At 39.5% G+C, this 15,726-nt stretch overlaps 2 protein-coding genes across 2 annotated transcripts; both read left to right on the forward strand.

The window, feature by feature from the left end:
- The first annotated feature begins 1,982 nt into the window (after positions 1-1,982).
- On the forward strand, positions 1,983-11,236 carry ppt2b (palmitoyl-protein thioesterase 2b). The gene is made up of 8 exons (XM_082520899.1): positions 1,983-2,413; positions 3,783-3,936; positions 6,019-6,114; positions 6,583-6,690; positions 6,821-6,904; positions 7,034-7,118; positions 7,439-7,493; positions 8,090-11,236. The coding sequence occupies exons 1-8, from the start codon at positions 2,222-2,224 to the stop codon at positions 8,231-8,233; spliced, it is 918 nt and encodes a 305-aa protein (XP_082377025.1). The 5' UTR covers positions 1,983-2,221; the 3' UTR covers positions 8,234-11,236.
- Positions 11,237-12,453: 1,217 nt separating this feature from the next.
- rps5 (ribosomal protein S5) lies at positions 12,454-15,725 on the forward strand. The gene is made up of 6 exons (XM_082522385.1): positions 12,454-12,554; positions 13,391-13,494; positions 13,738-13,947; positions 14,471-14,599; positions 15,384-15,482; positions 15,609-15,725. Coding segments are annotated over exons 1-6 (612 nt in total). The 5' UTR covers positions 12,454-12,553; the 3' UTR covers positions 15,678-15,725.
- The last annotated feature ends 1 nt before the right edge of the window (position 15,726 follows it).

The raw sequence follows: 15,726 nt of genomic DNA on the forward strand, positions 1-15,726 counted from the left end.
CAATGTTCAAATCTGGACACAATGAGATCTCAACTTTTCAAACCTCATCAGCAGAGCATCTGAGCTGCCTACTTTATGAAAGGTACATTAAATAACTATAGTGTATGCAACCCGTCATAGCAGACCACTACCTGATGAATAACAGGAAAAGCTGACCCTTCAGTCTAGGCTAAAGGGAGGTAGTTTGCTGACGTGGTTCTCCTTAGTGGTAAGGGTCACTGCAAATCAATACAACATTATCTGGAGTGATAAGTTTATCTCATTGTGATGTGAGTGTTTTCTAGAAGGATGATGGTACTCCTGGCCAGTGTCAGGGGGGAAGGGGTCTGTGGCCGTATAATAGATGTTTGAAATTAAAATTAAAGTAGAAAGACCTGTCAAAGCTGCATGCCATAAGTGATCCTGCACAATTAATAAAGCTGCTCAGTGGGTGGCCTGTACAGGCTGCACAATTTTAAGGTAATGAAACCTGATTTAAATCACAGAATTATATGCATATAAATGGTACGCTCAGAAATACAGATCAAAGTATAAAAGTGCAAAAAAATATTTGAGAATAATGGGAAACATGAAGTTGCAGAGGGGATACAGCAACCTTTTTGAACAGGCCTGGACTCATGAGGCTTTTCCATAACGCCAAAGCTTGGAGGTCACTGAATGGGTTGAAGAGTATGAAAATGATCTGAGTCACCAGCTCTTAATCCAGCTGAGCACTTTTTGAGGATTTGGACTGGCTTTGTGGAGAGGTGTATGAGAACTGGTCATCGTCCCTCCACACTGCATTAGAGTCTGTCAAGCAGCACTGAAGATGAAGCTGTATGTGTGGCCTAACATCCAGATTATTCCTCTTTGTTATCTATTTCTATTTATGCTTATGTTGTGACTGAGATTTATGTCAAAGTTCAAAGGTCAGACTGAATAAACATGCCTGTAAACTGCAGCTTGACTGACTGTCAGAGGAATGCAACAGTAAAATTGTAATTTCAGTTTACAACGGAGTATGCACCAAAGGAGCAAACACCATTGAAAGAGGGAACTGCTTACATCATATTATTATGGCTCTCGTGATCAGTAGTTTTATAGTTACATAAAGTGAAACATTTTCCCAGTTTTAGCTTCGTATTAACTACCAAAGTTCTTATTTGGTTCGGGTTTTTGAAACTTTGTAAGTTTCTGTAAAAATAAAACAAAAAAGTTGACAAAATGTATTAAACTTTTTTAGTGAAATGCTTATAAAACATTATTTAAAAAATAAAACTTATTTAAAACTTGTTTTCCCTGTCACTTTTTTTTTTAATAATGTTACAATATTTATAAAGGCAGACGGTGTCTGAGATAGATAGCATGGCCTTCTGTCCACCAATCTAAGGGACAGCGCATGAACAACCCTTGAGCACCAGATCCATAGAGGCAGGGGTCAAGCTAAAGACTGATAAGGTGCCCTGGAGACTATCAAACATATAGTTGCAGAAGGTTAGACGCAATTGGACCCGTGTAAGTTGAGAGGCACAACCAGGTGGCTGGGGCAGCGTACAGGAACATCTGTCCATATACTGACTAGAATTCCCTGATGGGAAACACCACCAAGGTGGTTGAAAACAACAGGGCTGAGGTCCTGTGGGACCTTGAGTTCTAGGCGTACAAGCAGCTGCTGGCTAACTAACCTGATGGCTGACAAGGAGCAGAAGACCGTATTTGCATTTTATTATAACATTATTGGCAGCAACAAATAAATACACTGTGTTAAAAGCATTAAAATATTTGAGTTGCACAGCCCAGCATTAAATGAATTTGATCAAAATCAGAGAGACACTGTTAAAGCTGCACATTAAAGAGTAAACAAAGCTTGTTATGTTACATACTCGCGTCACGGTGTAACAGTCTAACTGTTTATGTTGTATCTGCGCGTGACCCTGTGGGGCAGCGCTCTGCTTCCCGCTGATTGGACGAGCGGAAGCAGGAAATGACGCCAGTAGCGGCCGCTTCACCTGTAATTTAAAACCGGAACAAACGAAAACAAAAAGCAGGGACCAGCTGTGGAGTGTTTCTGCTTTTCCTGGAGTGTTTTGAGCACTCTCACGGAGAAGCGCTGGCCGTGAAACAGCATCGTCTAAAGGAGCACAACTGGACCCAGAATAATGCCACATTAGCAAAAACCCAACAGTTTAATGCTTTTATTTTTTTACAACACCTTTTCTCGCCTTTATTACTTTAAGTTGTGATGGAGGGTTTCGGTTGTGCCAGCTTGAGGATGAGGAGGAGGAGAAGCAGCAGCGGGGCAGCCGGGCTGCTGTGGCCGCTGCTCGGTGCGTGTCTCTGGGCTTCGGTGGTCGGGTACAAGCCGGTGATCATCGTGCACGGTTTGTTCGACAGCTCAGGGGATTTTATAAACTTACAGCGGTTCATTAACGAGGTGAGTGTCGGGGCTAACGGAGAGGCTGATTCAGGGGATAGTTAAGGTGTATTTTACAGTAAATCCTGCAGGCCTTACAGGTTATATCACCACATGTTTATCAGCAAAACGTGGACCGTGCAATATGCATCTGCTGTTAGCGAGCTTTATGGTAAGGGTAATACATTATTTAGTGATTTAATATGAAGTACTTTCTGCTTTGTTGATGTAGAAATAAAGCAGCAATCATACAATTAACGGGCTCATTATAGAGAAGTTATTGTGCTGTAATATAACACCGATCAGAGTTGTATTATTACTGTATTATTACTATCATTAAGTTACTTTCCAGAGCTGTGTTTGGTTTTCCTGTAATTTTTATTGCATATGTCTGGGGTAAGATTAAATATGTTAAAAACAGTCTCCTCAGGCTGGCTTTGCTCACAGATGGGGAGAAAATGACAAAGACTAAAGCGTTCTGCTTTATTTTAGCGACTTTTTGTAAGTGCATAATATCCTGTCAGTTACTTTACCAAATTGTATTTTTGTTTCTGTTAAATTTGTCATGCTTAGTTTTAATTATTGAGGTCTAGTTAACTGAAATAAACCTGTTCTGGACTGCGAGTGTAGAAGAAAAATAATGTTCTTTATAATAGATACACTAAAGCACCTTGAAGTCTCTCAGTACTCACAATGATAAAGTGATTAATTACTACTAATCTTCTACTACAACCTCCTCACACACACACACACACACACACACACACACACACACACACACACACACACACACCTATAGAAACTGTCAAACTCTCACCAGATGATCTGGCTATGTATGCTTGTTTCTGCCTCAGAAAAAAAGTGTTATCTAGTTATCTCAAAATTTCAACTGATTTTCAAATAATTTTCTCAATTTTGAGTTATTTTCTGAGAAGTTTGAAGTTTAGATTTTGAGATAAAAATGATTTTTTTTGTTTTCTGTGTCAGGAACAAGCTTCCATACCTGGCTGATGTGACTTGTGTGTTGATATTTCTGGAGTTTCTGTGGACATGTCAGGAGAGGTTTAAGAGGTTAAAACCAACATTAGGTTCCTCTTTATTTATTTTTTCTGGAAACCACAGAAGAGACCTTTGTGGTTGGCTTAAAATACCAAAAGCGGATCTGAGGCCTTGTTTTTTCTGCTTTAGTTAATTTGCAGTTCAGTGATTCAGAAGCTTAAACATCCTCAAGGATAACTGACAGCACCGGCATCTGAAGTTACTGAGGGCACGTTGCTGATTCTTGTAGCTGTTCAATGCTATAATATGACAAATCGCTTAGACGCTGTGCTTCCTGTGAGTTTTTCCTGTTAAATGATGCGAAACCATCTCCTTCTTCCGTCTCCTGCAGTCTCATCCAGGGACGAACGTGACCGTCATCGACCTGTTTGACAGGGGCGCGAGCCTGGAGCCCATGTGGAAACAGGTGGAGGGATTCAAGGCAGCTATCTACCCAATAATGCAAAACGCAGCAGATGGGGTCCACTTTATCTGCTACTCTCAAGGTGAGCGAGTGCAAATTGCAGTTATGTGTCCATGGTTTCTCTGGCAATCTCGCTGAGGGAGATATCAGAGCGACACTATTAGCTGTGAAGGTTTATTTTCAGGAAGAGTGTTTAATGATCTGTTTGCTTTAGGATTTCTGCTTCAGTCAGCTGCTGGAAATTCCTACCACGCAACGCCATATTGTATTTCAATGTAAATTTTCCCCCCGAGGAACAAGTAATGCAAACAAGATTCTCTTCACTCAGCATGTTTCTGTGAAAAGAGAGCACACCAAAAAGAAAAAAACATGGACATACTCTGTGTGCTTCTTGATAAAATAGTTTATCTTTATGAGAAAAGCATTATCTTGATTGTGGAATGTTTACTTGTCACCGTCGCATGAGTGGCTCAGTGGTGTAGTGGTTTACACATTCGATCCTGGGAGGAGACGCGCATTTCTTTGGGATTGTGTAAGGAAAAGTGTCTCAAACATGTGGGCCTACCTGCTGTGACGAGCCAAAAGTAGCTTCTACACCTCGTTCGAGTATTTCAGAACTTGAGCATCTTTGTGAGAGGAAATGACAAAATGACACAAAGTCTTAGCGCCACACTGACTAATGTACTGCTAGCTCGAGTTTGAATTTCACTCTACAGTACAATGAGATGCATGTCAGGTTAACTGGTGAGTCAAAATAGCCCATAGGTGTGAATATGGGTGTGAATGGTTGTGCAACCTGCCCTGGGCGAGCCCCCTCCGTGTCTGAATAGGATAAGCCAATCCACGCTCATTAAAACTAATTGACGCTAGAAATAACACGCATAACCTGGTGGACTAACTGGGAAGACGGGTTCTCCAGACTTCAACCGAAACACATCCACCAAGACAATTGAGCCTAATCAGATGTTCACTGAGAAATCACAGACGATGGAAAAAACTCCTGGCTGGTGGCAAATGGAGGATCGGGATAGGAGATCAGATCTTTAAAGAATCTCTGGACACCAGACGGAGTTTCACTGGTAGAAGCTCTGTCTGGTTAACCACAATGTTAAGATTTGTGTCAGAAAAATGTGATTATTGGATTTTATTGGTGAGACGGGTTCTAAATCCAAACTGTGCAATGCGTTGAATATTTCAAATAAACCGGTTGCGAAAACAAAAACTGTGGACAGGAGTAAAACCTGATATCACACAAGATTTCACCCCAAGAACTGAAAAATCAAAAAGCTCAACTTCAAACTTTATTTATTAACTAAATTATTAATATTGATTTATTTTCAATTTTCACATTTCTACAGAGGAAAAGCTGCTCTTCATCAGACCAGTGAAGAGTTAATTTATTTCTGCCTGTGTTCAGACAGCAGCACCTTATTATTGCTTTGTGCTACTGCGATGCACCAAATATCCCTGTAAAACCATCTCCTCTTCTTTCTGAAACTGTTTAAATTTTGACTCTAGCACAAATGGTCACAACATTCAAGTTAGCTTAAATAAAGTCCTCAAAAGGAGCTTATGTAAACATATTTAAACTAAAATTCTAAATAAAGTACAGAACCTGATGCAAAAAGCTGACTGTAACACAATAGAGTGTCTCTATAAAGTAAAATGGCTCAATAAATTCAACAAAGTGAAATAAAACAGACTAAAAATAACTTACTGGATGCAGTGAAATGCACAATAAACGACAATAAAGGTGTTGTTAGAATTTAAAACGTCACAATGATACAAGGTTAAAACATGTGTTAATACGAGAGAACAGATGTTTCTCTGCTAAACAGATGTGTTGATTTGCAAAGAGATTTTGACTTCCTGATTTGAATTAGCCTGTCAAAAAAAATTGAGGTGGGTTGCTAACTCTCTTCAGGTTTGTTTGACGAATTAATGATCAAAAATGGAGTTTGCAATCAAAATAACTGGATATAAGACCTTTGAGCACTGGGAAATTGACATACGCACAGTCAGCTGACCAGTTATCTGTCTGTCACTGCTCTGTGAGGCACTTTTTTATCTAAGTGGGTTATATAACATTCAATGAGAAGGTTGGAAGGTGGACTTGCTCTCTGAAAAGCTACACAAACATGTGTCTTTATTGATGTTCTTACAGGCGGTCTGGTTTGCAGAGGGATCCTCTCCACTCTGTCTGACCACAACGTCCACTCCTTCATCTCCCTGTCCTCACCTCAAGCCGGGCAGTACGGAGGTGGGTCCAACATGGAGAGCTTAGTTCAGCAGCGTGTTTTAAATGCAATCAGTATTTCTCTGTTGAGAATCTACTAATACCCTGTTAGTGAACCAGTGTCAATATCTGACAGCTGTAAAATGAAAACTCTCATGATCTCACGATGAGAAGCTGCCTGATAATTATCAGCAAAATCGTAAATTAGGGAGTAAAAACCCAACAATGAGTTAGTAAGACTGATGTTGTTGGACCTGTTTTTATAAGTTATTGTTTTTTTTAAGAGAATTTTAGCTCAAAGCCTTACTGCTTCATATCACTCTTGCTGCTCTGGTGACAAGCCAGAGCTCGCAGCTATTTCCAGCATCAGTCAGCAGACTGACACAGTTAGCAGAAAGCTGTGAAGCAATGTGCAGAAATACTTTATCGTGCTGTGGACTGATTTATTCTCTGACTTGGTCATCATTCTCGCTCCTCTTTCTTTCCCCTCAGACACAGACTACTTAAAGTACCTCTTCCCTCAGTTTGTGAAGTCAAACCTCTACCACTTGTGTTACACCGCATTAGGTCAGATGATATCCATCTGCAACTATTGGAACGGTGAGACTCCAGGATTACTTTTTTCTCACAGATTTTGAAGTCGTCAAATTTCTTTTTTTTCCTGCCTTTTCGGACTTTAAAATCATAAACGAGCAGTTTGATATTGTGTTTGCTTTTCACCTGTCTGCAGACCCCCACCACAGAGACCTCTATGTCAACAGCAGTGATTATCTGGCTTTGCTCAACAGTGAGAGACCCAACCCAAATTCAACAGGTCAGAAAAAGAACAATCAACAACAACCCTTATCAAAAATTACTCAGTGTAACGAGTAATTACTTATATCAAAATGACTCAGATAAAGTGCACAGTAGCCATGAGGTGTGTTTTATTTGCCATCTGCAGAATGGAAGAAGAACTTCCTCAAAATCAAAAAGCTGGTACTGATTGGAGGACCGGACGATGGAGTCATCACGCCCTGGCAGTCGAGGTGACAGCATCCTCTGATTTTATTTCCCTGAAATCTCACACACATGGATATCTTTAAAAAGATTTTTGGACTTTGTGAAAGTTGCAGCAAATGAATTTAGATCGAAATTTTACAAAAATAATATATTTAAACTCATTGTGGTGCTAAAATAATTAAAATAAGACTTTAGATCAAACAAGGCTGCATCATATTTTCTGCTTTAAAGGGATTTCAGTTTATTCTTTGTGGTCACAGCTGTCAATGACATCTTGCTTCGTGTAACTGTGGATGATCTGATGACTCTCATGTGATGCTAACACACTGCTTTCATGTCTTTACAGCCAGTTTGGATTTTATGACGACAACGAGACGGTTGTTGAAATGCAGCACCAAGATGTGAGTGAAAGTCAGAATACATTTTTTCATTTATTTCTATCTGTTTTTAGGTCATTTAATTCAATTCTAAATAAGTTATATAACACTAATTCACAATAACAGTCCTCTAAGGGCGCCCAACAATCAGACAATAAGCGAGCACTTGGCAACAGTGGGAAGGAAAAACTCCCTTTTAAGAGGAAGAAACTTTTGGTAAAATCAGGCTTAGGAACCGTGACCAGCTGGGATGAGGGGAAGAAGACAGGAGAAAGACATACTGTGGCAGAGATCTAATGATGAATAAATATATAAATTATAAAAAGGAGAAACCATGATTCTTACCAGAATAAATCATGAGAAACTAAAATGTTTTTCAGTTTAACACAAAAACAAAACAAAACAAAAAAAGATCTTTGTTCTGATGTCTTTGACACGTTAATGGGTTTGTCATAAAGCAGAGCCATCTTTTATCTATGTCTCATTTATGGAGGTGCTCCTCCCAGAGCAAGGCATGTGCTTTGTTTCTAAAGAATAGAAAAATACATGCACAACCCCACCAAAAATCTGAGGCGGTAGATTTATTAATGACTCCCTTGTGCTGTGTTTTCTTTTTCCAGCTGTACTTGAGAGATGTTTTCGGGCTGAAGACGCTGGCGGCTCGCGGAGATCTGATCCTCTGCTCTGTTCCCGGCGTTCAGCACATCTGGTGGCACTCCAACAAGACCGTGTTCCACACATGCATGGAGAAGTGGCTGGTGTAGCACAAAACCTCTTCACAGCACACACATGCAGACGGACACACAGAAAAACACACAAAAACGGTCGACCTCTACAGCCTCGGTTATAGTGTCTTCTGTAGGACATGAGCTGATATTTTGGGGGGATTACAGCTGTGAAAGATCATTTGGTGATGTCAGGATTTATTTTAAACCGTCTTTCATTTTCATCTTATTTAACATTTAAGGAGAAAGTTTAACATTAGGGGAAAAATTTTGTTACCTCTCTCTCTTTTATGTGTACAGTACATGTTAGGCTATACCAGAAGCAGGTTAGCTTAGCTTTGCACAAATAATGGAAATAAAGGGAAACATCTAGCCTGCTTGTGTGTGACAAGGACAAAACCAGCACTTTTAACTTCACTCACTAACTTGTTTATTTTATTTGTCTGAATAAAGTAAGTGTAAAATGACATTGGCAACTATTAGTGGCGACTACTAGTGGGCTAAGAAGGTACTGCAGGAAGGCTACAGTCATGATTGACAGATTGATAGATGGATACTTTGTTGATTTGTATTCAAATTTTGTTTTATAATAGCATAATAAAGAGTACAAAATAGTTCAGTCTGCAATAATTAAACAACATAGCTAAAGTAAAAGTGGTAAAAGTATCACAGGTGCCTACTGAGGACCTTATGCTGTGAGATTTCACACATAGACAGTGATTTAAAAAAAAACAAAAAACAGAATACAAAATAAAAATGAGGTTAAGGAGAGTAGAAAGTATCACACTGCAGATTGCTTTAATAAATAATATGTACTCTATAAATGTAAGAAACATTTGGAGGAATGGTTAATCTGCAGATATTTCCTGGAGTCCAGCTACCAACATAATGTTGCCAGCATTTTAAAACCCCAAAAATATCACCATCACAATTAGATTTTTGGGTGCATTAACAAAAAAACATTTAACATGTTATTCAGTGGGCTTAAGAGTGCTGGTAGGCAGATTTAATGCAATTCATTAATTCATTTTTAATGATAACACAGATCCAGGCTAGTGGCTTTCAGCTGCTATGTTGAGCTAACGCTCTCCATTTATTCCCACTGATGTCACCTTTGCGAACAACGTGAGTCCGGCCCTCACCGTCATACGTAGATGGTATGAAAGATGTACGTTTCTAAGGTTGTTATAACTAAAACTAAACTAAAAATTAAAACTACATATTAATAAAATAAAATGAACTAAAACGAATTAAAAAAATAGAGGACATGATGATGGACGGACATGTTTACTGAGACTGTGGATGTCTACATAGATTGAAACTAATAAAAACTAACATTTTTAAACAATAAAACCTTCAGAACTGAATTAATTTATCCAACCCTGGAGATACGTCCATGTTTTATACTGTCTGCGGTGTAGTTTCGGCTTGTCGTGCACGTCTTGTTCTTGTTTGGGTGGGTTGTATCAGTACAGGGATCAGGGATTTCCATACATCTTTTCAAACTGCTTGAAAGGATGAGATTTTCTGGAGAAACCTTTACCATAATCTAACCTGTAGCATTATCTCGACCAAGGCTTGATTCATAAAGGGGAAAAAAAGCACATTTCCCAAAATGTTACACTTCTCCTTCACGTATTTATTTTAAAAAACCCACATTGGTGCTTTTGGAGAAATCCAGCACATCGCTGCCTGTTTGCTGATGGCTGTCAGAAGGGGTTTTAGCTGCTTTTCTGACTTTAAAGGAGCACTCCAACAATTTTTCATTGTACCATTGCAAGGGACAAGAGTGCAAGCAGTCATCGTAGCAGAGGATTAAGGATATGTTGAATTTTATTTACAAGTGTGAGTCCAGTTTGTTGTTACGTTCTTCCTGCCTGTTTCATGGCAAACCTCCAGTTTTAATGCGGGCTTTGAGGTAAGTGAGCTGTAGTTGTCCAGCTGAGCTCACCAGTGTTGCTGTATCAGCAAAGTTGGCGGCATGCCCCTTTTTATTTGAATAAAAATATTAGTTTATCACTTTAAAAGCATGCAGTGTATCAGACAGTGTGCGTCTGCTCCATCAAACATACCTCAAAGCCGCCACACAAACACGACAGTGCCTGAGCGACGTTAAGTCGTCTACATGTTGAGACTTACTGCCCCGCTCGTCTCGCGTTGAGTCATTTATATGTTTTTCATTCCCCCATCTTTAACCCCGGTGTCTAATTCAGAGTGAGCCTCCGATCTTATCATCAGTTTATTGTAACTATCATGCAGTGCTTTGGAGCTTTACTCCATCGCTTTTGTAGATGAAGCCTTAATTTTCCCCCCCTACATGCCTCAGTATTTCATGCCCATTACCAAAGTGCTACAACACACTGCCTTTAGTGACGGTGCTAAAAACAATGATAGGGAGGGGTGGCATTGGGCATAATAAGACTAGAGAGTGGCAGTGATATGTTAGTGTTTACTGGTCCACCGAACCTCCCATCACATTTAGATATCTCAGGCCTTTTAGCAACATTCATGTTCCTTTTTTTCTGTTGTTTAAGGGATTCATTTGTAATACTTTTAATTTATACTTGTCGTTCTTATATTTCTCAAAAGGACAAAAAGCGGAGCGTGTATTTGAAAGATAAAACAGAAAAGAAACTTAATGGTTAAGGATGAATTGCACATTGTAAAGAGAAGGGATGTTGTTGAGATAGGGATGGTTTTATCTGTGTTCAAGCTACTATGTTAATGTTATTGCATCTGTTGTTCATGTATGCTCGTGCAAAGCCAGAGCTGACCTGACCGCATCAGATGTGGATAGAAGGGATGTCCCACTCTGTTTAGTTTTCTTATTAAACAAATAATAAATGTGGATATGGACACTTTTTTAAATCCTAAAACATAAAGTACTATTTTAACAGTTTCTACCGTGTTTGTGTTATAAATGAACAGGTGTCAAATGCTGTCAGGTCTTCAATAAAAGACGGTTTTGAGCATTGTTTGTGTTTGTGCTTTGTCCTGTCAGTTAACAACACACATAAATAAAGCCAAAACTGGTCTTGTGAACCAGATGATTTTTTTCTGTACATTTTGCTTCCAAGGACCCAGACTTTATTGTAATTTTTTAAAGGCTCTTGAACAGTAGTTCTCCAGGCTTTCTGAAGGACTTGCAGAGTTTTTCTTTGGACATCGGCTGCTTTTTGACTCATTTGCAATCCAGTCCTTGTACCTGATCATTTCCAGATGAATGTTTTTGTTTGTTTTTTGTTAAGCTGCTTAATCCTGACCTGTGAGTTATTCAAGCACAAAAATGCGCAAAATTTACTGGATGAACCACTGTTATTCTCGCACATAACAGATGAGTCAGTAAAAAAAAAACAATTTAGATTTCTTTTGGGTTCAAATTGTTATCTGTATGGAGGTCAGGGGAGAGGTACTGCAATGAGTGTTTAAAGCAAAGTGTAAAGCCAGTGGAGGCTCTGTCATGGTCTCGGGCTGCTTTTCAGACAGTGGTATTGGGAATCTTGTCAAAATTGATTGAATATGAATACAGAACAGTATGGTCACATTTTGATTGTCCATCTGATTGTCAAGAGCTTCATTTTTCAGCATGTCAATGATCCCCAAAAAAACTGCCAGTGCATTAAAAGCATACTTGTTAAAAAAAACAAAAAACAACAACAACACACACAGTGGAACATTATCAGTCATGGACTGGCCTCCCCAGAGTTTGGACCTCAACATTGAAACATTGTGGGATTCTCCTGACAGAAAACAAAGGCGTTGCTGCCTTTGTTTTCCAAAGAAGAGCCTTCAAAAAACCTGGAGAAATATTCCTGAAGACTACTTAAAGAAATGACAAGAAAGCTTGTCTAAAAGGGCTTCAGGCTGAGATGAAGAATAAAGGTGGTCATATCAAATACGGACTTTTCCAGTTTGTTAAGACTACAAAATGTATTTTTGCCTTACGTACACTCACTCACGCACACACACATACATACATATATATATATATATATAATTTGCCATTTTACTGAGCAAAATACAAAATATAAATGTAGTGATCACTAGCTGAAGAATATTCTAGAGTACATGACTGAATCAATCAAAATTAATTTAAAACATATTTTTAAACAGAAAAATAACTAAAACTAAATAATATTAAATATGATGTAATATAACTGCTTGTTTTTACAGCAATTGTGAAAGTTAAAAGGCCAGCAGCAGCTTTATTAATGTATAATGACATAAAAAAAGAGACTACGTTTCCCATAAGCTTTTGTACGCCGGAAGCAGCCAAACGCCGGACCGGATATCTGTACACGGCGCCCCGAAAAGGCCCTTTTCCGTCTCAGAGAAGTGTGGTACAGAACGGCAGACACAAGTGAGTGAAAATTTTAGTTTTTACTTGCTTCATAAATCGTGAAAAAGGGACGGACGCGTATCCAAAATCACTGTGGATTTCCATTGTCCTGGAAATTCGTACAGAAAACTTCAGTTTAGTCGAAATGGCGTTTTTATTCCCTCCGAATGTTTCCGTACCAGCACAACAGCGCTGAGCGTTAGCATGCGACTAGCTCTGTAGCACATGTGGATTCTGCACGTTGAGTAGCGGCTCCGATAGATGTCAAATTCAGGACACTAATTCACAAAATATGTCTATATTAAACTTAATTTCTTCCCTACTAATTAACTGATGCTGAATTTAAACGCGCACCTACGCCCGTTTATAGACGTTTGTAAGCTTAGAATCCGCTGTGGCGCAAGTTTGCTAGTGTTAGCGTGATGCAGGCTTCATCTCCGGCCTCGCTGTACTTGTGACTGTCATTGCTTCGCTAAATCTGACCAAACAGTTACTCAATCTCCTATTAATATGAATAAATGTGCTTCCTATTAAAGTGTCAAATCGTGGGGTTTTCTGCTTTTTGCTGGAAAGCTAACGTCACTTTGTTTGAACGTAACATTGAGTAGCAGCTCAGTCAAGCTACAGTAGTTTTCATTCATTATACACAAATTCGTTAAATAAAGTTCCATTTATAAGACTTATGTCACATAGAAATGTAATAGAGAGGCCACAGATTTGCAGTAAGGTCCACCTTCACAAACCCAAACTCTTACGTGTAAATGTTGGGGGGGGAAAAAAAGACATATTTGTCATTTATAGTCCTGAAATTATAATTTTTAAAACAATGTGCCAGTAATGTTGTGGTGTTTCCTCAGTGACCGATTGGGAGACTGCCCCCGCTGTGGCTGAGACCCCAGAGATCAAGCTCTTCGGCAAGTGGAGCACCGATGATGTCCAGATCAACGACATCTCCCTGCAGGTGAGCGGCAGTGTGAAAGATTCACTGTTGTGCTGTTAAGCGAGGCTAGAGTCACGCCTGGACACTCACCTGTTGTCCAGGTGTGCTACAGTGCTCGCAGAGGAAAAGTCTTTGCTTATTCATTGGCTGTAGTCTAATGTGGCCCAGTCAATCACCGGCTCAGACACAATATCTGCCTTTAACGATGCTGTTTTTCAACTTAAAACAGAAAATGATGCTTAAAGATGTCATTCTTCGCTGCAGGATTATATTGCTGTGAAAGAGAAGTACGCCAAGTACCTGCCACACTCTGGAGGACGTTATGCCGCCAAGCGTTTCCGCAAGGCTCAGTGCCCCATCGTGGAGCGTCTGACCAACTCCATGATGATGCACGGCCGCAACAACGGCAAGAAGCTGATGACCGTTCGCATTGTCAAGCACGCCTTCGAGATCATCCACCTGCTGACTGGAGAGGTACTTTCATAGCACTGCTATAGTATGTGTCACTGTTAAAGAGATTCTTAATTATAACTACAGAAAATAAATGGTTCCTTATGCGATGAAAAACACTATTGAAAATTACAGAGAACAGGATCTTACTGTGGTATGAGCAGTTTTCAATAATAACTAAAATATAAATAACTTAATTTAGACACGGCGTGCTGAGAAAATGTTTCAAATTTGAATTCCATCTGGGTTTTAAGACAGTATTTCAGCATTGAAAACATTTTTTTTAGACAGTTGCTGGATTGTTTATTATTTTTAGTGAGTTTTGCAGTGGTTGTTGCCAAGCAGACAAGGGTCCAGAATTAATCTGCATATTTAAGGGTAAATGTGATATTGGCTTTAAACTTTGAGTAAGAAAATTGGGAGCAAACACAAGGATTAACAGCAGATTGTGTCAGCTTTCAGATGGTGTCCAGACTAATGGATCTCTGTCACTACATGTTATGGATTGATTTTAAAAAAATTATCTTCTTAACCTCTTTGTTCCCAGAACCCCCTGCAGGTCCTGGTCAATGCCATCATCAACAGTGGACCCCGTGAGGACTCCACCCGTATTGGTCGTGCTGGTACCGTCAGGAGGCAGGCTGTTGACGTGTCACCCCTCCGCAGAGTCAACCAGGTAACAAACGCACAATTTTTTTTCTACCTCCACGTAATTGTTGATGTCTAATCATGTGACTAGATGACTTTAATGCATCTTTTAGGACATGTAAAGTTTGATGCATGTTCAGTTTTTTTCCTGGTTTGCACATGACCTTTATTACTGTCAGGTCTGCATACAAGAGTGGTTCTCAAGCGGAAAGATCAAAACAGAAAATATGAAGCGAAGCTAAACTGAGAAGTTCAGTTTGGCTTCACTTAGCTGAACATTTTAACCCCTCCTATTAGTGATCGTTAGAAATTGCGAGGTTCAGTCTTTTCTCACCTTGTTGGGCATATAGAATACAGTAAAGGCAGTTAGTCTCTTAGATTGTGGCAGTCTTATTTTTAACAATTTCATTAATAGCCTCTCCAGTGTAAGTAAATAAATACTTGATTATCATCAGTGCCAGTGTCCTTCTGTCAAAAAGGACAGAAGTACCAAAAAAATGCTTCCATGCTGAAAAACCTCTTTGTCCAACACCATCTTCATCAGTTTTAGCATGAAAATAAATTAGAAAAGGTTCACTGTTTTTTCATGTATTTGATGTGTTAAACGAGGCTAGAGTCACGCCTGGACATTTTCTGTTGTCTTGGTGTGCTAGAGTGCTCGTAGATTAAAAGTCTTTGCTTATTCATTGGCTGTAGTCTGTCGTGGCCCAGCCAATCACCAACTCAGATACATTTCACTGCTGGCCTGTGGTCATGTCTCTGGAGTTTAACCCGTTTCACCTCACTAACGTGTGCTCCGTCTCGTCTTGCAGGCCATCTGGCTGCTGTGCACGGGAGCAAGAGAAGCTGCTTTCAGGAACATCAAGACCATCGCTGAGTGCCTGGCTGATGAGCTGATCAATGCAGCTAAGGTAACAGACTTAGTGGACTCTGATTACATCCTGCCAATTATGTTGGAACCTTTTTAGTGATCAGAGCTGACACATATGAGAAACTGTTGTGAGGCGTGTTAAACTTAAGTTTCTCTCTCTTTGCAGGGTTCATCTAACTCTTATGCCATCAAGAAGAAGGACGAGTTGGAGAGAGTTGCCAAGTCCAACCGTTAAACATGTTCACTTTCTAACAAAACAAATAAATCAAGAAATTTCTGTTGAG

Source organism: Aulonocara stuartgranti (genome assembly GCF_965226115.1).
Source record: "Aulonocara stuartgranti genome assembly, chromosome: 22".
Lineage (NCBI taxonomy): Eukaryota > Metazoa > Chordata > Actinopteri > Cichliformes > Cichlidae > Aulonocara > Aulonocara stuartgranti.

Excerpts from the sequence above, each read along its gene's own strand:
- ppt2b (XM_082520899.1), top strand. The coding sequence starts at position 2,222 with ATGGAGGGTTTCGGTTGTGCCAGCTTGAGGATGAGGAGGAGGAGAAGC. Across the intron at positions 2,414-3,782 it reads TACAGCGGTTCATTAACGAG|TCTCATCCAGGGACGAACGT; the intron begins GTGAGTGTCGGG and ends CGTCTCCTGCAG. Across the intron at positions 7,494-8,089 it reads TTGAAATGCAGCACCAAGAT|CTGTACTTGAGAGATGTTTT; the intron begins GTGAGTGAAAGT and ends TTCTTTTTCCAG.
- rps5 (XM_082522385.1), top strand. Across the intron at positions 13,495-13,737 it reads TCAACGACATCTCCCTGCAG|GATTATATTGCTGTGAAAGA; the intron begins GTGAGCGGCAGT and ends TCTTCGCTGCAG. Across the intron at positions 14,600-15,383 it reads CCCTCCGCAGAGTCAACCAG|GCCATCTGGCTGCTGTGCAC; the intron begins GTAACAAACGCA and ends CTCGTCTTGCAG.